General features: G+C 34.5%; 2 protein-coding genes across 8 annotated transcripts in view; one reads left to right on the forward strand and one right to left on the reverse strand.

Annotated features, from left to right (window-relative positions):
• Positions 1-12,429, forward strand: part of RUNDC3B (RUN domain containing 3B) — a 297,797-nt gene extending 285,368 nt beyond the window's left edge. For all 6 annotated transcript variants that reach the window (XM_041728228.1, XM_041728231.1, XM_041728232.1 and 3 more), the window contains one exon: positions 12,039-12,429. In XM_041728228.1, the coding sequence (XP_041584162.1) occupies positions 12,039-12,184 (146 nt within the window). In that variant the 3' untranslated portion in view covers positions 12,185-12,429. The remainder of the gene's footprint in view (positions 1-12,038) is intronic.
• A 2,134-nt stretch (positions 12,430-14,563) lies between these two features.
• The window catches only part of SLC25A40 (solute carrier family 25 member 40), a 50,240-nt gene continuing 46,496 nt past the window's right edge, over positions 14,564-18,307 (reverse strand). For both annotated transcript variants that reach the window (XM_041728234.1, XM_041728233.1), the window contains one exon: positions 14,564-18,243. In XM_041728234.1, coding sequence (XP_041584168.1) covers positions 18,131-18,243 — 113 coding nt within the window. In that variant the 3' untranslated portion in view covers positions 14,564-18,130. The remainder of the gene's footprint in view (positions 18,244-18,307) is intronic.

Below are 18,307 nucleotides of genomic sequence, written 5' to 3' on the forward strand. Positions count from 1 at the left end.
CTTGCGCAGCCTGGGTGGCTCAGTGGTTTAGCGCCACCTTCAGCCCAGGGCATGATCCTGGGGACCTGGGATCGAGTCCCACGTCGGGCTTCCTGCACGGAGCCTGCTTCTCTCTCTGCCTCTCTCTCTGTGTGTCTCTCATAAATAAATAAATAAAATATTAAAAAAGAAAAGAAACTTCTTTCTTAAGGTCTTTGTATGGTAACCTCGTTATCAGATCTCTTTTGAAATAGCTCTTTAAAGAAGTGTTCATACCTTAAATAACCATCGTCTCCATATTCGTGTCCACCTCCTCCCCCATCAGGTATTACTTGGTTTCACCCCAGGCACTCCATCACATTGCCCTCTGGTGTATTATGATTCTAGTCTTTAATTCCCCACTGAAATGTATGCTTTATGAGGGTAAGGAATCTTATCCATATTTTCCACCAATGTATTACCAGAGCCTGTCACATAATAGATAATTATTAAATATTGGTTGATAGAATAAGTATATATAATGAATTAATATCACAGAATGTGAGGAACAAGGTACAGATAGTATAAAGTAAAAATTCAATTAACAAGCAGACTCAGGCAATGGGAAATTACGTTAAGCTGAATTTTCTGCTTCTTTTAAGATAGTTGTTGAAATGTTCTCAGAGGGCCTTAAGTCTATTTTAATAGTTTATAAATAATGTGTACTGACTACAGATGAATCTTTTTTTGATGATGTGGATAATAAAGATAGAAAAATAGAGTATCTTCATGGCATGAATGTAGATAGGACATAAGCTGAATCCACTGCCATAATTTAGAATTATGTGTATTTTAAAAATTAATCTGTTTGATGAGTGGATTTATTTGTGATGATGGCTCTATGTAAAAGACCCATTTAGTATTTTAATATATTTATTATTATAGGCATTTTAATAGTCATAAGTCAAGATTGATAATGGGTAATTTTTATACTATAAAAATGAATGGATGAAGCATAGAAAATTTTTAGGGCAGTGAAACTATTCTGTATGATACTAAAATGGTGGATACATGTCATTGTAAATTTGTCCAACTCGTAGAATGTATAGCACCAAGAGTGAACCCTAATGTAAACTATGAACCCTGGTTGATAATGATGTGTTCGTGTAGGTTTCTCCATTGTAACCAATGTACCAAACTGGTGGGATATATTCATAATGGAGGAAGCTTTGTACAGAGGTACAGAAAATCTTTGCACATTCTGCTCAATTTTTCTGTGAACCTAAAACTACTCTAAAAAATAATGTGTATATACACACATAGAGAGAAGTATTGGCTTTAAGAATTGAGGATTAAATAACAGATTAAGAATTACTTGATTTCAGCTCAGGTCATTGTCCAGGGTTGTGAGATCGAGTCCTGCATGGAGCTCCTATGCTCAGCAGGGAGTCTGCTTGAGATTCTCTCTCACCTCTCTTCTGTACCCTGCCCCCCAGCTAGTACTCTCTCTCAAAAAGCAAAAAAATGTTCAAGAAACAGAAGGAAATGAATTGATAGCTGATTACACTCTAGGAAGAAATGGGAAAAAAAGGAAAAATTATATCAGAAGTAAATATTAAAGAATAAGCTGCCTAAAGAATAGATTTGGAAGGGAACTTATTATAGAACATTGAAGAAAAGCAGGAAAGCAACCAAGAGAATGAAAATATGATGAAGAAAGAAGTAAAATGAGTCATGAAGTGTTTGAATTAGAAGTCAAGCAAAGAAGATAAAATTTAGGGGCATCTGGATAGCTCCGTTAAATTTCTTACTCTTGGTTTTGGCTCAACTCATGATCTCAGATCATGGGATCAAGCACTGCATCAGGCTCCATGTTCAGCAGGGAGTCTGCCTGAGATCCTCTCTCTCTGCTCTCCCTCTGCTCACACACGCGTTCTCTCTTTCTAAATAAATAAATCATTAAAAAAAAGATAAAGTGTATAGATTAGTGGAGTCACTCTAAAAGTGTATAGATTAGTGGAGTCACTCTAAAAGTGTATAGATTAGTGGAGTCACTCTAGAAGTAAAACAGTGAAGAACTAATACTGAATCTTTAAATTTAAAAAAATCTGGAAATTAAGACTGAAATCTATAAATTGACAGAGCTGACAACGGGCCTTAGAAAATTACCTGTGTTAATCAACTCTAAGGCATATCTACTAAAATTATTAGATATTAACAATAAAGAAAACATATTCAGGGCTTCTAGGCAGAATGATCAAATAGCTTGTAAGGGGAAGAGAATGAGACTTAGCATTACACTTCCCTAGTTGTATAAAGGTAACAACTAGAGCAAAACTACAAACCATTCCAGATAACATGAAGTTAAAACAAAAAGACATGTTATCATATAGAAAAAGAAATAGAAGTAAGAAATATAAGCTGTAATTATGAATTTATAAAAAATAAAACTATCATAGCAGGCTCTGTGAGATTTACTTAAAGAAATAGAGGAAAATTCATAATACGTATATACCTTTTCATTAAAAATGAGAAAATGAATAAAATTTCTTAGCTGAAAACAGTAGGAAAAGAACAAGATATTTAAAAAGCCAATAAAGAAAATAATAAAGATAAAACTACAAATTGAGATAAAGATATCTAATTAATAAAACCGTTCTTTAAAAAAAAATTAACAAATTTGAGACCTAGCTAATTTAATCACAGGGCAGAAAGAACAAATAAATGAAAATATAGAGGATAAATACAACCTGATATAGTGTGAAAATTTTTTTAAAATTATAGTCTAGTATCGCTTATCAATATTGATGTAAAAGTTCTGAATAATATATTAGTGAGCAGAATCTAGCAGATCATCAAAGAGATGATACACTATGACCATGTAGATTTAATCCCAGAATGTAAGATTGTTTCAATATTAGGAAGTCTATTAATATAATACAAAACTAACATATCTAAGATAGAAAAAATTATCTCCACAGATGCCAAAAAAAACCCTGGATAGAATTCAACACTTGCATGACACAAACATTCAAAACAGAAGAACTGAATACTACTTCATTTCCATGGGTATGTGTAAATGTCTCTGTCCTAAGATCAGCATCCTACTTAATGAGGAGATACTAAGATGCAGATTGATTTCTACCACTGTATAACATTATGCTAGTAGCTAATGCATTTAAAGAAGAAATTTCTAGAGACACGAGAATTGGATTTTTGCAGATGATAGCAGGAACCTGGAAAACAAGAAATAATACTTAGACAATAAAAGTCCTACAAAGTAGCAAAATATAAGATTATGCAGAAATCAGTAGCTTTCACATGTACAAACAATAAGCAATGAGAAACTCTAGCTAAATAGCACCAGAGAAAATTTTTAGACTTTGCACATTTCTTGTTAAATTTATTCCTATTATAAGGAAAGCTTATAAACCATTCTTAAAAGACATAAAATGTCAAAGAAATGGAAAGAAATCCTTTAAGTCTTCCCTAAGTTAATGTAAAGTTAACACACTCCTATCTATATACGGCTCCTGTTTTTAAATCCAGCTATAATACACCTTGGAATTCACTCCAAAGAAATACTTAAGCGGAACAGAAAGACATAGTCACAAGATTATGCTGCTAATTTAGTATTCCTTCACATTCTGCAGTTTTCCCTGAATGCTTATCACACTGCAGGGAATTTCTCTAGCTATAATTTTTAAAATTTATCTCCAAATTTTGAGGCAATTATGGATTCACATAGAGTTAAGATCCATGTATCCTAAAAAAAAAAAAAAAAAGAAGAAGAAGAAGAAGAAGATCCATGTATCCTTCACTAGTTTGCCTCAGAGGTGACATTGTACATCATCACATCCAGGAAACTGACAGTACAATGCAGTAATTTCTTTCATATTTATGTATCATCCTTTGTTTTTAGTTCCATGCAGTTTTATCACATGCATAGGTGTATGTCTACATCGCCACAGTCAAGATACAGAACAGCTGCATCATCACAAGGATCCCTTGTATTAGTGATGACACCTACCTCCTTCCCAGCCTTGCCTTATGTCTGCCCCTTCCCTAGCCCATGGCAAATGGTAATCTCTTCTCCATGACTATCATTTTGTCATGAAATTATGAAGAGTACCATATCAATCAGATAGTGTATAGCTCACTGGGATTAGCTTTTTTCCACTCAGCATAGCTCCCCTGAGATCTATCAAAGTTGTTAAACATATCAATGGTTTATTTCCTTCTCTGCAAAAAAAATATTCCATGGTATGAATGGTTTTATTATCACCCTAAAAAACAATGCCACTAATTGAAGGACATTTGAGTTGTTTCCATTTGGGGGCTGTAAAACTGCTACTCTAGCCTGAATATATGTGTCTCACAAATTCATAATCTCTAGTGTGATGAAAGAAGAATGTGGGAGGGAATTAGGTCAGGAGGGTGGAGCCATCATGAATAGGATTAGTGTCTTAAAAAGAGACCCCAGATTGTTCCCTGGCCCCTTCAGTCACGAGACCAAGTGAGAAGATTGCTGTCTGTGAGCCAAGAAACAGGCCATCTCTAGACACGGGATCTGCAGGTAACTGGATCTGAGATTTCCCAGCCTCTAGAATTCTGAGAAATAAAAAACAGAAAATACACTTTTCTTGCTTATAAGCCACTCAGTTTATGATATTTCTGTGGTGGCAGCCCAAATGGGCAACACTGTTGTGAACATTTGTTTGCACGTTTTTCTATGAACTTATTTTCATTTCTCCGGGATAAATACCTAGGAGTACTGTTGCTAAATTGTATGGTGGTTGCATGTTTAGCTTTCCAGGAAACTGCCAAACAGTTTTTCAGATTGAACCATTGTGTATTCATTCCCACTAGCAAAGGATGAGGGATTTAGTTTCTCTACCTCCTTGCCAGCATTGGGTGGTGTCACTTTTTTATTTTTGCCATTGTATTTGATATGCAGTCATATCTCATTATGGTTTTGATTTGTACTTCCCTGATGGCAAATGATGTTCCGTATCTTTTTGTGTGCTTATTTCTCAACTACATATCCCAGTGAAATACCTCTTCATTAATTTTACCTGCTCTCTAATTGGATTACCTTTTTATTTAACTGTTGGGTTTTGAGAGTTCAACAGATAATTCTAAAATTGATGCTTGCGGTTAATACTCAAGACTTGGTGGACAAAATTATAAACATTATTCATGCTAAGTATCTTCTAAATTATAAGATTTATGTTGGAAGTCCAGCCTTTCTTTCAATGGCCTCTTCTTATATTGAATCCCAGTTAAAAATAAAATGAAAACTCTTTACCTAGAAGACATTTGAGATATCATCCGAATTTTAAAATATTCTCCTTTTCTGTCAGAATGTAAGCTGGATAGTATTTTATTTAAGATTTTTTGTGTGCTTTACTGTGTTGATTAATTTTTTATAGTATATGTCACATTTACAAACATGGTAGATGGTTTTTTTCTTCTAAAAACAAACATTAGATGCCCAAATACGTCAAGATTTAAAAGTAGTTAATCTTGGTGGTGGAACTATTAATGATTGTTACATTTTATGCATTCTTAGTTAAAAATATTTTTATTAAGAACTCCATATGGAGAGCCTTGAGAACTAGAGATCTGTGGGGCACCTGGCTGGCTCAGTTGGAGAAGCATATGACTCTTGATTTTAAGGTTGTGAGTTCGAGCCCTATATTGAGTGTAGAGATTTCTTAAATAAATTTTAAAAAGACCCTAAGGCAATAGGGATTTGTTACTAATGACTTGAGAAAATAGAAATTTATGCTTGTATTCTAAAACTTGGTTCAGGCCTTTTATGCCTTTACATATTCCCATCGTTTACATTCCTCAAGAACATATTTTAATGAATAATTTGAAAAGGTATAAAACAAAAAGCAATTCTACATTCCTACTGATTATTAAATAAAAGAATACCTTGGGTTGCCTGAGTGGCTTAGTTGGTTAAGTGTCCAACTCGGTTTGGGCTCAGGTCATGATCTCAGGAATGTGAGAGCAAGCCCTGCATAAAGGCTCTGCACTCAGCATGGGATCTGCTTGAGATTCTCTCTGTCCTTATCCCCCTTACCCCATTTGCATGCATGCACTCTCCCTCTAAATAAATAAAATCTTAAAAAAGAATATCTCAGAAGTTAAATGGTACCATAATTGTTGATAGAGTGAGAAGTTGTCATTCTTTTCAAGGATTTACTAACCCCTTCATATATGACAGTTACTATGCTTATAACTACTGGTTGCTATCCATATTTCAGCAAGTCTAGGATGCTGTTACTTTATGTAGCCCCCCCAAAAAAGAAAAGAAAAAAGCCAACAATTAAATCCTAAAATATTGTTTACATATCTCTTAGCATTTTTTATATTTATTTTAAAAGATCCTTGGGTGCCTGAGTGGCTCAGTTCACTGGGTGCTCAACTCTTGACTTCGGCTCAGGTCATGATATCGAGGCCTGCATTGGGCTCCATGCTCAGCCCAAAGTCTACTTGGGATGCACTCTCCCTGACCCTCTGCCCCTCCTCCTACTTGCACTCACTCTGTCTCAAAAAAATCCTTTAGACTTAAAAAATTTTTTATTATAATTCGCATAACATAAAATTGACCATTGTAAAGTGTACACTTCAGTCGTACTGAAGTGAACTGTACTGAAGTGAACTGGTAATGTTGTGCAACCATTGCCACTAATTACAGAACATTGCCATCACCCGGTAAGCCCTGCACCTATTAGTAGTTGGGTCTCAGTGCCTCCCTCCCCCCATCTTTGGATAGCTACTAATCTACTCTCTGTCTCTTTGGATTTGTCTATCCTGGATGTTTCATATAGTACAATCCTACAGTATATAACTATTTTTGTCTAGGTGTTTTGTTTTGTTTTAGTAGGTTCCATACCCAGCATGGAGCCCAATATGGGGCTTGAACTCATGACCCTGAGATCAAGACCTGAGCTAAAATCAAGAGTCAGAAGCTTAACGGAGCCACCCAGGCACCCCTTGTCTAGGTTTGTTGCTTAGCATTGTGTTCTCACAGTTTGTCCATGTTGCAGCAAGTACTAGTACTTCATTTCCTTTTATGTACAAATAATATTCCATTATATGGATATACCACAATTTGTTATTCATTCATCATTTGGACATCTGGATAGTTTGCATTTGGGGCTGTTGTGAATAATGCTGCTATCAGCACTCATGTACAGATTTTTGTGGGAACATATATTTTTATTCTTCTTGGGTATATAATTAGGAATGGAATTGGCTGGAGTATATGTTTAATCATGTGAGGAACTGCCATACTTTTTCAAAATGATTATTCCATTTTGTAATCCCACCAGCAATGAATGGGGGTTTCATTTGTTCCACACCGTCACCAGTATTTATTATTGATGACCTTTTTTTTTTTTGTGTGCCAGTACCATACTGTCTTGATGACTACAGCTTTGTAATATAGCTTGAAATCTGAACATGATGCCACCAGCTTTGCTTTGCTTTTCGAGGACTGCTTTGGCGATTCCAGGTCTTTTGTGGTTCCATACAAATTTTTAGGATGGTTTGTTCCAGCTCTGTGAAAAATGCTGGTTGTATTTTGGCAGAGGTTGCATGAAATGTGTAGAATTTTTTTTTTTTTAAGATTCTATTTATTAGAGAGAGAGAGAGAGAGGCAGAGACACAGGCAGAGGGAGAAGCAGGCTCCGTTTGGGGAGCCCGACGTGGGACTCGATCCCGGGTCTCCAGGATCACGCCCTGGGCTGAAGGCAGCGCTAAACCGCTAAAGCCACCGGGGCTGCCCTATTGATGACCTTTTTAATTATACCATCCTAAGTGGGTATGATGGAATTTTGTGGTTTTGATTTGCATGGCCCTAATGAATAAAATGTTGAACATCTTTTCATGTGCTTATTGGTCATTTGCATATCATCTTCAGATAAATGTCTGTTCAACTTCTCTGTTTAAAAATTCCATTGCCTTTTTGAGTTGCAGTAGTGTATTTTGGATAATAGAATCTTATCAAGCTGTATGATTTGCAAATATTTTTTTCACTCTGAGGGATGTCTACTTGCTAGTGTTCTCTGACTCACAAATTTTTAATTTTGATAAGGTCTCATTTAAATAGTTTTCTCCTGGTTGCTTGTGCTTTTGATGTCACATCTAAGAAACCATTTCCTAATCCAAGGTCATGTAGATTTACTCCTATATTTCTTTTTAAAGGTTTTACATATAAGTTTTAGATTTTCATTGACATATGTTATCTATTTTAAGTTTTTGTATGTGGTGTGAGCTAATTGTCCAACTTGATTCTTCTGCAAGTGGATATTCATTTTCCCCTGGACCACTTGTTGAAAAAAACTCTTCTTTCCCCAACTGAATGGTCTTAGAACTCTTGTTGAAATGCATTACCCATACATTAATGGGTTTATTCCTGGATTCTCAATTCTGTATTATTGGTCTGTATGCCTGTTCCCATGCTACATTATCCATATTACAGTCTCACACTGTCTTGCTTTATAGTAAGTTTTGAAATCAGGACAACTTAGTTCTTTTTCAAGATTGATTTGGCCATTTGGGCTCCATTGAATTTCCATGTGAATTTTAGAATCAATTTGTCATTTCTGAAAAAAAAGGCAGAATTTTGATGGGGATTACACTGAATCTGTAGATTAATGGATCTGTAGTTAAGAAATATTGCCATCTTAACTATATCGTTTTCTAAACAGTTTACATGGAGAAGTGAGATGTTTCCCCACTTATTTCAGCCTTGAGTTTTTTTCAACAATAGTTTATAGTTGTCATGTACAACTCTTGCACTTCTTTATATGAATGTATTCCTAAGCATTTTATCCTTTTAGATTCTATTGTTAATGGAATTGTTTTCTTTTATGATCATTGATTCTTTTATTATTAGACTTTAAACATAAGTTTAAAAAGTTAATGTCACTCATCTATAAAAAGGAAAATAAAAACAAATTCAATTGTAAAAAATTTCTTCATATTCAGAGTCAGTCTCTTCTGAATCATTTAAACAAGAGCCGTTGGCTATGCTTTTGCTTAAAGTATCATTCTGTGTGCCAACATCAAACCATTTCCTAAAACAATCCTCCTTTGATACAGGGGTTTTCTCCCAATTTACCAAGTATTCTACATATTTTTATGTGAGTACTTTCCTATTCACCTAACTTAGAGCTTCATTTTCTTCCTCAGTTAAACACTTCTGGAAATTAAACAGTTTCTCTTCAAAGGGCACAGGAATTCTATGACAAGTTGAGGTTCAGATCCTAACAGAAATCCGCATGGTGCGTGAATCAGTCCCACCAATTGCTTGTTGCTCTAAAATTTCTTTTATCTAGTCTGAGGAATGTCTTCCGCCTCCAATTGCACACTTGACATGCAATAGCAGTCCTTTTGCGTATGTCACCAAGTTTCATCTACTTGCAGGGTTTTTCCTGAGCCCTTTGTGTTGTTTTACGAGGAAGTGTGAATTGCCGTAATTTTTGTAATGAGTATTTGCTTCAGTGAAATTTACATGTTTTCGTGCTTTTCTCTGAACAACTATTAATTTTAAAGGAAAGTAATAATTTTGGGAGCCATTTTAATCAGTATATAAGTAACTCAGCTAAAGAGATATCAGTATGGACACGTGTGACCAAGTTCGTACATTTACATGCAAAAACAAATATGTCCTAGTAATTCCCTCTTCACCAGCTACAACTACCACACACACTGGTTTCCAATAGTTTGAAATTTTATTGCACAAAATATTCACCCCTTTTCTTGAACTTTGATCACAAAAAGGTAACATGTTGCTTACAAAGCAGGTTAATATAACATTTTCCCTGTGTTCCTAGGTTTATGCTAATGCCTAAGGAATCTCTGTAGTCATTCCTTAAAATTAGGATACAATTTAGTGCCTTTTCATTTCCTCATTGACCCCTTCCTCCCCACTCAGACTTTCTTATAGAGTTGGTGATCTCAGTTTTACTTACTGTTCTTACTGCACTTTATTAGAATTTTCTGTTTGTGTATGTTTCCACCTTACATTAAGTTCCTTACAGGCAAGAAGTGGTTCTTTTTGTTTTTATCACAGTGTCTGGCATTGCGCTAAATGAATGACTTCTAACTTAGTAACATTTGTAGCACTACCATCTGAAAACTTGTAGAGTCTAGACTCTCTCAATACATTTAAAACAGAACGGATCTTTCTTGCTATAAAACAAGAATCTAGTGGTGGCTGGATGGCTTAGTTAAGCATCTGCCTTTGGCTCAGGTCATGATCTTGGGGTCCTGGATGGAGCCCCTGTGTCAGGCTCCCTGCTCAGTGGAGAGTCTGTCTCTCCCTGTCCCTCTGCCACTCACCTCACTAGTGTGCTCTCTCAAATAAATAAATAAAATCTTAAAAAAAAAAAAAAAAAAAAGAGGAAATCTATTTGCTGCTTCTTATGACTAATTTGTTTCTGCTAGGGAATTACCACTTTTCCATTCATCTAGGCTAGAAAGTTTTAGTTAACCTTAAAAGAACCTAGTTCTTTCTCGTATCAAAAAGTTGCTTTTAAAATTTCATCAACGCAGATTTTAACATACGTATTTTTTAAGTCCATTGTGATAATTTTATGTATATGCACATATGTGTGTTAACTGCTGACATCACAATATGCAAGAATATTTTGGAATAATCCCCTATCATTCTCTGCCTTAACACCTATTTCCTTTTGCTTATTTCCTTTTTATATTTTATTTCCTTTTATAGTTGGATGGCTACAATCATAACATAACCACCTTGATTTTTCTGCACAATTTTTCACTTTTATATTTAAATGAAGGCTTACAGTGAAGTCTCTTGGCTTCCTTAAGGGTAACACACTGCCCTGCATGTTCCACAGCATCAGTATTTTCAGAGGCTGGACAGGTGTCTTTGAAGGCTTTTATAAGTAGATATATACTCCCCCTCCCCCCACACCTCCCTGCCCCATGCTTTCCTGAATATGCCCCAGTCAGCTCTGCTGTATGGTTTGTTTCCTTGGGGCACAACTGAAGACTTCGTATACCTTTGTCTTCTTCCCCCACTCCAACTTTTTTGGATAATTTCAAACCTACAGAAAAGTTAAAAGAATGAACACCGCTGTATGCTTTACCACTATTCACCTGTTACCATTTTGCCACACTTGGCATTGTCTTGCTTTTGCTCTTGTGGGCACAGACTCCCTCCATTTACTCAAACATCTGCCCTTACTATTATCCTTAACCATTTGAAGTAAACTGCAGGTATCATAAACTTCATCTGTAAATACAACAGTATATATCTCCTAGGGATAAGGATGTCTTCTTACAAAGCCACACCATATGACCCTTAGTTAAAGGGTCAAAGGACAATGGGAACACTTCTGAGGGGCCATTTAAAAGAGCAGCATTCAGAAACACCTGCTGTATGGTCCAGTTTACACTTCCATAACTGAGTAGAACTGAAGCTCTTTATCTGCTTCGGAAACCTGCTAATGTTCAAAGACCTCAGCCTTTCACAGCCTCAAAAAGCCACTTCTTGGTAGTATTTGCAAATTTACTCAGCTCTGGAGAGAACTTGTGTTCCCCAGCTGTGAAAACAGAACTGCCCATCTTTCTTCAGGGCCTACTGCAGTCCAGTACATGACAAATTCCTGATGCAAGGTAGATGCTGAATAAATGTTCAATAAGTGAGTTAAGGTTCTCCCAATCCAGCCCTTCTCCTGAACTGAAGTAATGCTTCTGCTGCATTACTTACCTGCATAGGGATTTCCTATTTCTGTGGCCTGGGCATTGGTACTGTTATTATCCCTTACTAACTGAACATGAACATATTCTGAAAAAAAAGGTAGTTTTTATTTTTGTCCTAAAACACAGTATCTCAGACTTCCATATCTAGAACTGTTATGAGGAGCACATGTAATCCTCTGGTAATGGTTTTTGAAGGTAACACTGAAGCTAGAGAAAAACGTAATTAGGTATGTTTACAGTATTTTGTAAGTTTTTAGTTTTATAGGATCTTTTGGTATAATTCTTCAAGGGCAATTAAATATTTGTTATTTTATCTTAACTTCCAGGTAAAGAAGATACTCCCTCATTACTCGGTCTCTGTGGGTCTCTAACATCAGTGGCAAGTTACAAATCTCTAACAAGTCTCAAATCTAATGACTACCTTGCAAGTCCCACAACAGAGATGACGAGTCCAGGCCTAACTCCATCCTGAAAAATTTTATGTAAAAGCCAAAAGTTTTTATGTTGCAAATGTTCTATTTACGTAAGTTTGACTGCCGGGAAAACCTTTGGAATTTTATATTGTTCTGGCACATGTCTGGAATTCTATTGCTTCTATTAGAGAATTCAGTCCATTACATGTGCCATTCTGAGTGAAAAAGATCCTGCCATTTTAAGATTCTTATATTTGTCACTGAGGAAGTTTAAAAATGAATAGGCTTTAAAAACTTTCAAATATCCTCTAAATTAATAATCCATTACAAATTGTGATGTATATTTATTATTCAGCTGATTTGCATATATTTAAATGTACCATAATCACCAGAGACTGAGTTCAAGGTTTTATTCCAGAGATATAAGCTAAGTATTTTCTTTTACTATTTTATTCATTGATCACATTTTCTAAAACTGACAATTTCATTTTTTGTTAATTTCCTCCTAGGTTCTGATGTTTAAATGCCTGGTTTTTAGTATGAGGAAAAGGTTCTCAGCTCATTTCATAGTGGCTTACTTGGTTTTTCTTTAACAGTTATCATTTGGCATCAATTCCATTATCACTTTATAAATTTTGTAGGAATTATGTCTTAGGCCATTACTAAATTTGTTGGGGTCATAGGGAAAGTATTTCACACCATTTTGGTAAAATGAATAAATTGTTTCCCCAAGATTTTAAAAGGTTACTTAAAAATAGCAAATATTCCTCAATATTTGGGACATTTAAAAATGTAGAACAGATGTTGGAAAGTTCATTTGAGGATTTGAGAACCTTCCAGTAAGGATTAGTAGAGTATCACCATAGTCAACAGTATGTCTGACAAACAGTGCTGTTTTGTTCTCCCTCATGTGCAACAATGAATCATGCCATGTTAATGTTAAAAATTGATACTAATGTAAAAATCCCTGCACTTCTACAGGTTAAAAAAAATCGTTTTGTTTTTTAAAAAGTTAAGTGCTATAAAATTTTTTTTTTTGCAGTTTTTGGAACTATATAGTTCATCCATCAAAATCCCACCATATTAAGACAAAATGTATGAAGTATATTTTCTATAGTAAGTAATATGAGGAAAAACACGATCAGTTGTGCCAAAGAAGTTTTATACATTGTTTACATGAAGAGGACACAATACTTAATGGGGACTTCATATGCTATTTTTGTTTATTAATAAAATACTGCATTCAAACTTAGCTTGGACATATAGAAACAGTGTTTCCCCTACAACAATTTATTTTATTCAGAGGAGGCAAGCTGAACTTGTTACATCATTCTTTGTATTAGAAATGTAGGAGTGTGGTGGTTCTGTGCAATATTTAGAGCTCTAATCTCATAATTTGGAACTTAAGATAATGATAATAAGGCTAGTCTTATATGAAAGTTCAAATGCTGTCATTTCAGGGACCAAGGAGGCCTGGAAACCGTTAAAATAAGTTGTCCTAGATGTACCAGAACATATTCAGAGCTTTATTCCTTTAGCTTAAGGCTTTAGCACTCGTAAAAATGCAAGTATTCTTGAAAAATGGTTTCTTTAACCATTTAATGGTACGTACTCTTAATTCTGTATACCTTATTATGAGTGGGGTATCCAAAGCAATTTTTAATGGGCACAAAGATGAAAGAAAAATACAAAATAAGGACAGTGGAAACCTAGGGAGGAGGGAATAAGAAATGGCTAAGGAGAGAAACTAGAATATTTTTTAGGCTGGCCTTAAGCACTACTGCTGCTTTCCTAAAAAATGATCAGAATGTTTAAAATGCTTTATCATCCATGATCCACTCTCAGCTGATAATTACTATTCCTCAGTAATTAAAAAAAATCATTGTTAAATTTTTTCCATACATTTTTATAATAAGGGAAAATCAAGATTCCATAATTGATAACATTTTTCAGATTTGTCTAATGCATACAGTAACTTGTGCATCTTAATGTGCTGCTAAATGCAGATTTAAACATGACATCTGAGGATCATGACTTTTCCTCCTTTCTTGGAGCTCTTGGTATAAAATTCATCTGCTAATGTGAATTCAGGTTTCTATACAGTTCACTTCACACTAGTTAGTTATACATGTAGTTAACGTTTGCATGAGGAAACAATGTATGTCTCAATCTTTAATTTTAGGTGGTAGTGTTTATTGTTTACACACCCTACCCAAAACAGAATGCTGAATTATATGCTAATATTTCCATGTGTATTTTGTTGCCTTGTACTATACTTGTTGCATGTGTATTAAATGTTTTGTACCATGCATTAGTGGTTTTATTTTTTCCTTCAAGACAAGTTACTGGATTCAAGTTGTACACTGACCTTTTTGTTTTAGCAAGTATGGTAAATGTGTATTATTCAACACCTAAAATACTAATAATATGACAAAAGGTTTTGGAGAAATCTTTATTTCAACTGATATCAAATTAAATACCTTTTATTTTAAAAAAATAACATGACCTGCTTTACAATACACAGTATCTGTCGAAGTGGTACAATACAGCAGTAATTTTGGTAGTTGCTAACCTAGTTACATAAGAACCATGTTTGATTTCTAACCTATAAAATGGAACCATCATCATCTTCTCAGAACCTATGATGGCATCAAGATGATGTCAGCATTAAATGAAATTATATAAACTTTTTATTTAAGTCCTCTTTATTAGATTTCCACACACGTTTTCAAGTGGTTAAAAGTGGGTCTCAAATTTACAACTTATGGAAATTCTTTGTAAAAGTTCCTATCGTTAGGTAAAATCTCCAATTTTGATCAACAGATGTGCTGGATTACCTCTGAAATGTCATATGACTGCTTTGAACATCGGGGCTCTTAAATATTGGTTTCCTTTGTTCTTCTGGAAGCAAAGTAGCTTCTGTTTTTAGCATCAGTTCTTTTTAACTGATAGGAAGAGGGAGATAAAATCACATCATTGTCAATATGGTCCCTTTTCAAAGTCTATTCTGGTCCAAACCAATCAATCCTTATTATATGTCCTCATTTTCCATACTGGTGATTATTTCTCTAAAACCCAACTAAACCCAAATTCACTACATAAGACTTAGCCTTACTACATGTGACACATTTTGGTGTTTTCTGTGCTGGGCTAAACTGTGCTACCCTATTTTCTTTTCAGTTAAAAAAAAATGCTGGTCTTGGGGGAAAAAAAATCAGACCCAACTCTATAATTATTAGAGCTGTGGCAAAAATACTTGGTTTCCTGTTGCCTTCCTGGTTTTTTTTTTTTTTTTTTTCCTCTGGGACTAAATTCCATTGACTGATTGAAACTCACACCTCCAGGTATGTTTAATTCAATCACCTGTCCTAACCTTAGAAACATTTCCTGACACTCCCTCTCTGCCCCCAACTCTGTGGAGAATTCCTCAGCCTTCCCACTGCTCCCCTTGCAGACCTCAAGTCAATCACAGCTTTGCCATCTCCTTGTAGCCAGTGACAGTATCTGAATGAAGCACTTCTTATCTCTAGTGCTTTTTATACTGCCTACCATATAAAAGATCTGAGTAGATGCTGAATGATAGGTTAAAATTTATTTTAAAAATTCACTTTGGAAAAAGAAGAAAAAGTGATACACTGAACTTTCCTATATCCCTGGAATTCATGTTCCGGAAAGATGGAGGAATTTAAGAGTCATGTGGCTACATAAGCATAGTAAATAGTTTCCTAGAATTAAAAGTAAAATTTATTTTAACTTCCCTATCAACTTTTTCAAAAAATCAAATGTCTATTATATGGAAGGTGGCAAACATGTAATATTTGATTTTCTTTTTAAAAATGCACACACATAAGGAAGTAAATGTATATGTTAGAAAATTTAACACAGATTTAGACTATTTGCTTTCAGAAACACTACCAAGAGCATAATTTCTAGCCAAGTGATTTTCAGTTGCTACTATATTTTTTGCTTAAATAAAGGATAAATGCTTCTTTACCACTTGAGTATTAGAGAAAGTTTCAATTCACCCTTCTTTTCACCCAGATAAATGGCTGTAATATGTAGTAGAAAAACTACTAGGGAATTTGGTTTATTTTTTTTTAGGCATAAATGCTAAGAATTTTCTGTAAGTGCAGTCCATTTTGGGGATGGAAGGGCAATTGGAATCTCCCTTCTGGTACTTCTATAAAGTTGAAATATGTGACTGCTTCTTAATAATTATAAGTTTAAATGTTTCTCTTTTCTACCAAATGGTCACCAAAGAGAAGCATAACAAAACAAAGGTAAATTTAAATTTAATACTGTTAAACAGCAGTCAGTGTTCAAGATAAACTTTCTTATATAAAGTATAGCATTAACAATGATTTTATATGAAAATAGTAAGCTTGCAGCACAGTGATAATTTTAAGAAAGCATTAAACATTGTAATGAGAATTTAAGTTAAAGTTATAAATATATAGGATTTTATAGATATCTGTGTTGCCAAATTTAAGGTAAATCAACACAGTATCAAGTAAACACAAAAGATTACATATAAACCCTATATAGCTTATTTCTGATGAAACATATAAATTCTTTTCTACTTTAATACAAAATACATTAATTCCTCTACCAACACCAAAGATCTTTAACTTAACTATATTACCCTATTTCAGGGGGGAAAAATAATTCACATTTTCATAGCATACACACAGACTGCAGTAAAGTGCTTTTCTTATAGGATATAGCTCCTGAGGAAATCAGTCAAAACCAAAAAAAGAGAACACTGTTTTTGTTCCACCATCATACCATTGTTTCAATCCTACAGGTATAAGCTTCAGTGACTAAAAGCTATTTCTTTCAAGGCCACTGCTGCCTCTTTTGTCTCTTGATGTAGCATATTAACATGAAATGTGTAAAATCAAGGAACATTTTGGAAATATTTTGTGGCTTGTGTTAATAATCTCAGTGTTAGGGCAGCCCAGGTGGCCCAGCGGTTTAGCGCCACCTTCAGCCCAGGGCATGATCCCAGAGACCCAGGATGGAGTCCCGTGTCAGGCTCCCTGCATGGAGCCTGCTTCTTTCTCTGCTGTGTCTCTGCCTCTCTCTCTTTGTCTCTCATGAATAAATAAAATTTAAAAAATAATAATCATCTCTGTGTTAGAAGAAAATACAAGTGATCTCGAGAGCTCCACAAAGTGATACCGAATTCTAAGATGGCTGAAACCAGAGGCCCTTCCTAAACTAACATTATTTTTACTACTCTAAATATAATGTGGTTTTCCATTGCACAACCAAGATTCACTGTGCCAAACATTTAAAATAATTAGTAAAGTCTCCTCTCTTGCGGAAACAGTAGATAAAACAGTCTTTTAGTCACCAAAAATATGTTTGTCACGTAAACAGTTATATTCTGGTTCATAAAGATAAAATAGCCATACCTTTGGGCGAAGAAATCCTAATAATGATGAAGCCTTAAAACAGCAACAGGAGGTAAAAAAACAAAAACAAAACTAATGCCTTTCAATTAAAGTAATAATTTGGTAAATGCAAATGTTTAAAGACTGCCATCTATTTACCTACTTTGTTAGAGTACTTAAAGATCTATGTGCGTGATTTAAGTGTGTATAAAAGACTTGGGCATTTTTTTTCCTAGACTCTACCTCATTAGCATACAATTCAAAATATTCTGATATATCTGACACATTCCCAATGACATTATACCAAAACCTGTAATATCAAACTCTCAGAGACTATCACTTTCAGTGTTAAGGAATAATCTTTCTTTTCTTTACATGAACATTCAATGGTTGTGATTTCTGGAATTATCTTTTTCAATATCTCAAAAGTTAACAAAATTTATTTTAAAATTAGGGTTATAATTCATAGGCAAAGCAGAAATTACTGCTCATTTAAATTATAAGATAAAACATATAAAATCATGTTAAGATAACGGTGAAAGAGTTCTTGCCTAACCTCTCCACCTTATTATTTGGCTTTGGTTGTTATTTCAAGTTGAAATATCATCACTAGTATTGCTGTCTTCGAGCATTTTGATTCTGGAAAAAAGTCTTCCCAAATTCATAGGTACTGATCATAATGGCACAAGCAGGAGCAATTTTAATTAAACGGGGAATGAGGCCTGAAAAAAGAATAGAAAAAAAAAATCAGGGTAAATCTTACCTTATGTTTAAATAATATAATTT

Source organism: Vulpes lagopus, chromosome 13 (assembly GCF_018345385.1).
Source record: "Vulpes lagopus strain Blue_001 chromosome 13, ASM1834538v1, whole genome shotgun sequence".
Lineage (NCBI taxonomy): Eukaryota > Metazoa > Chordata > Mammalia > Carnivora > Canidae > Vulpes > Vulpes lagopus.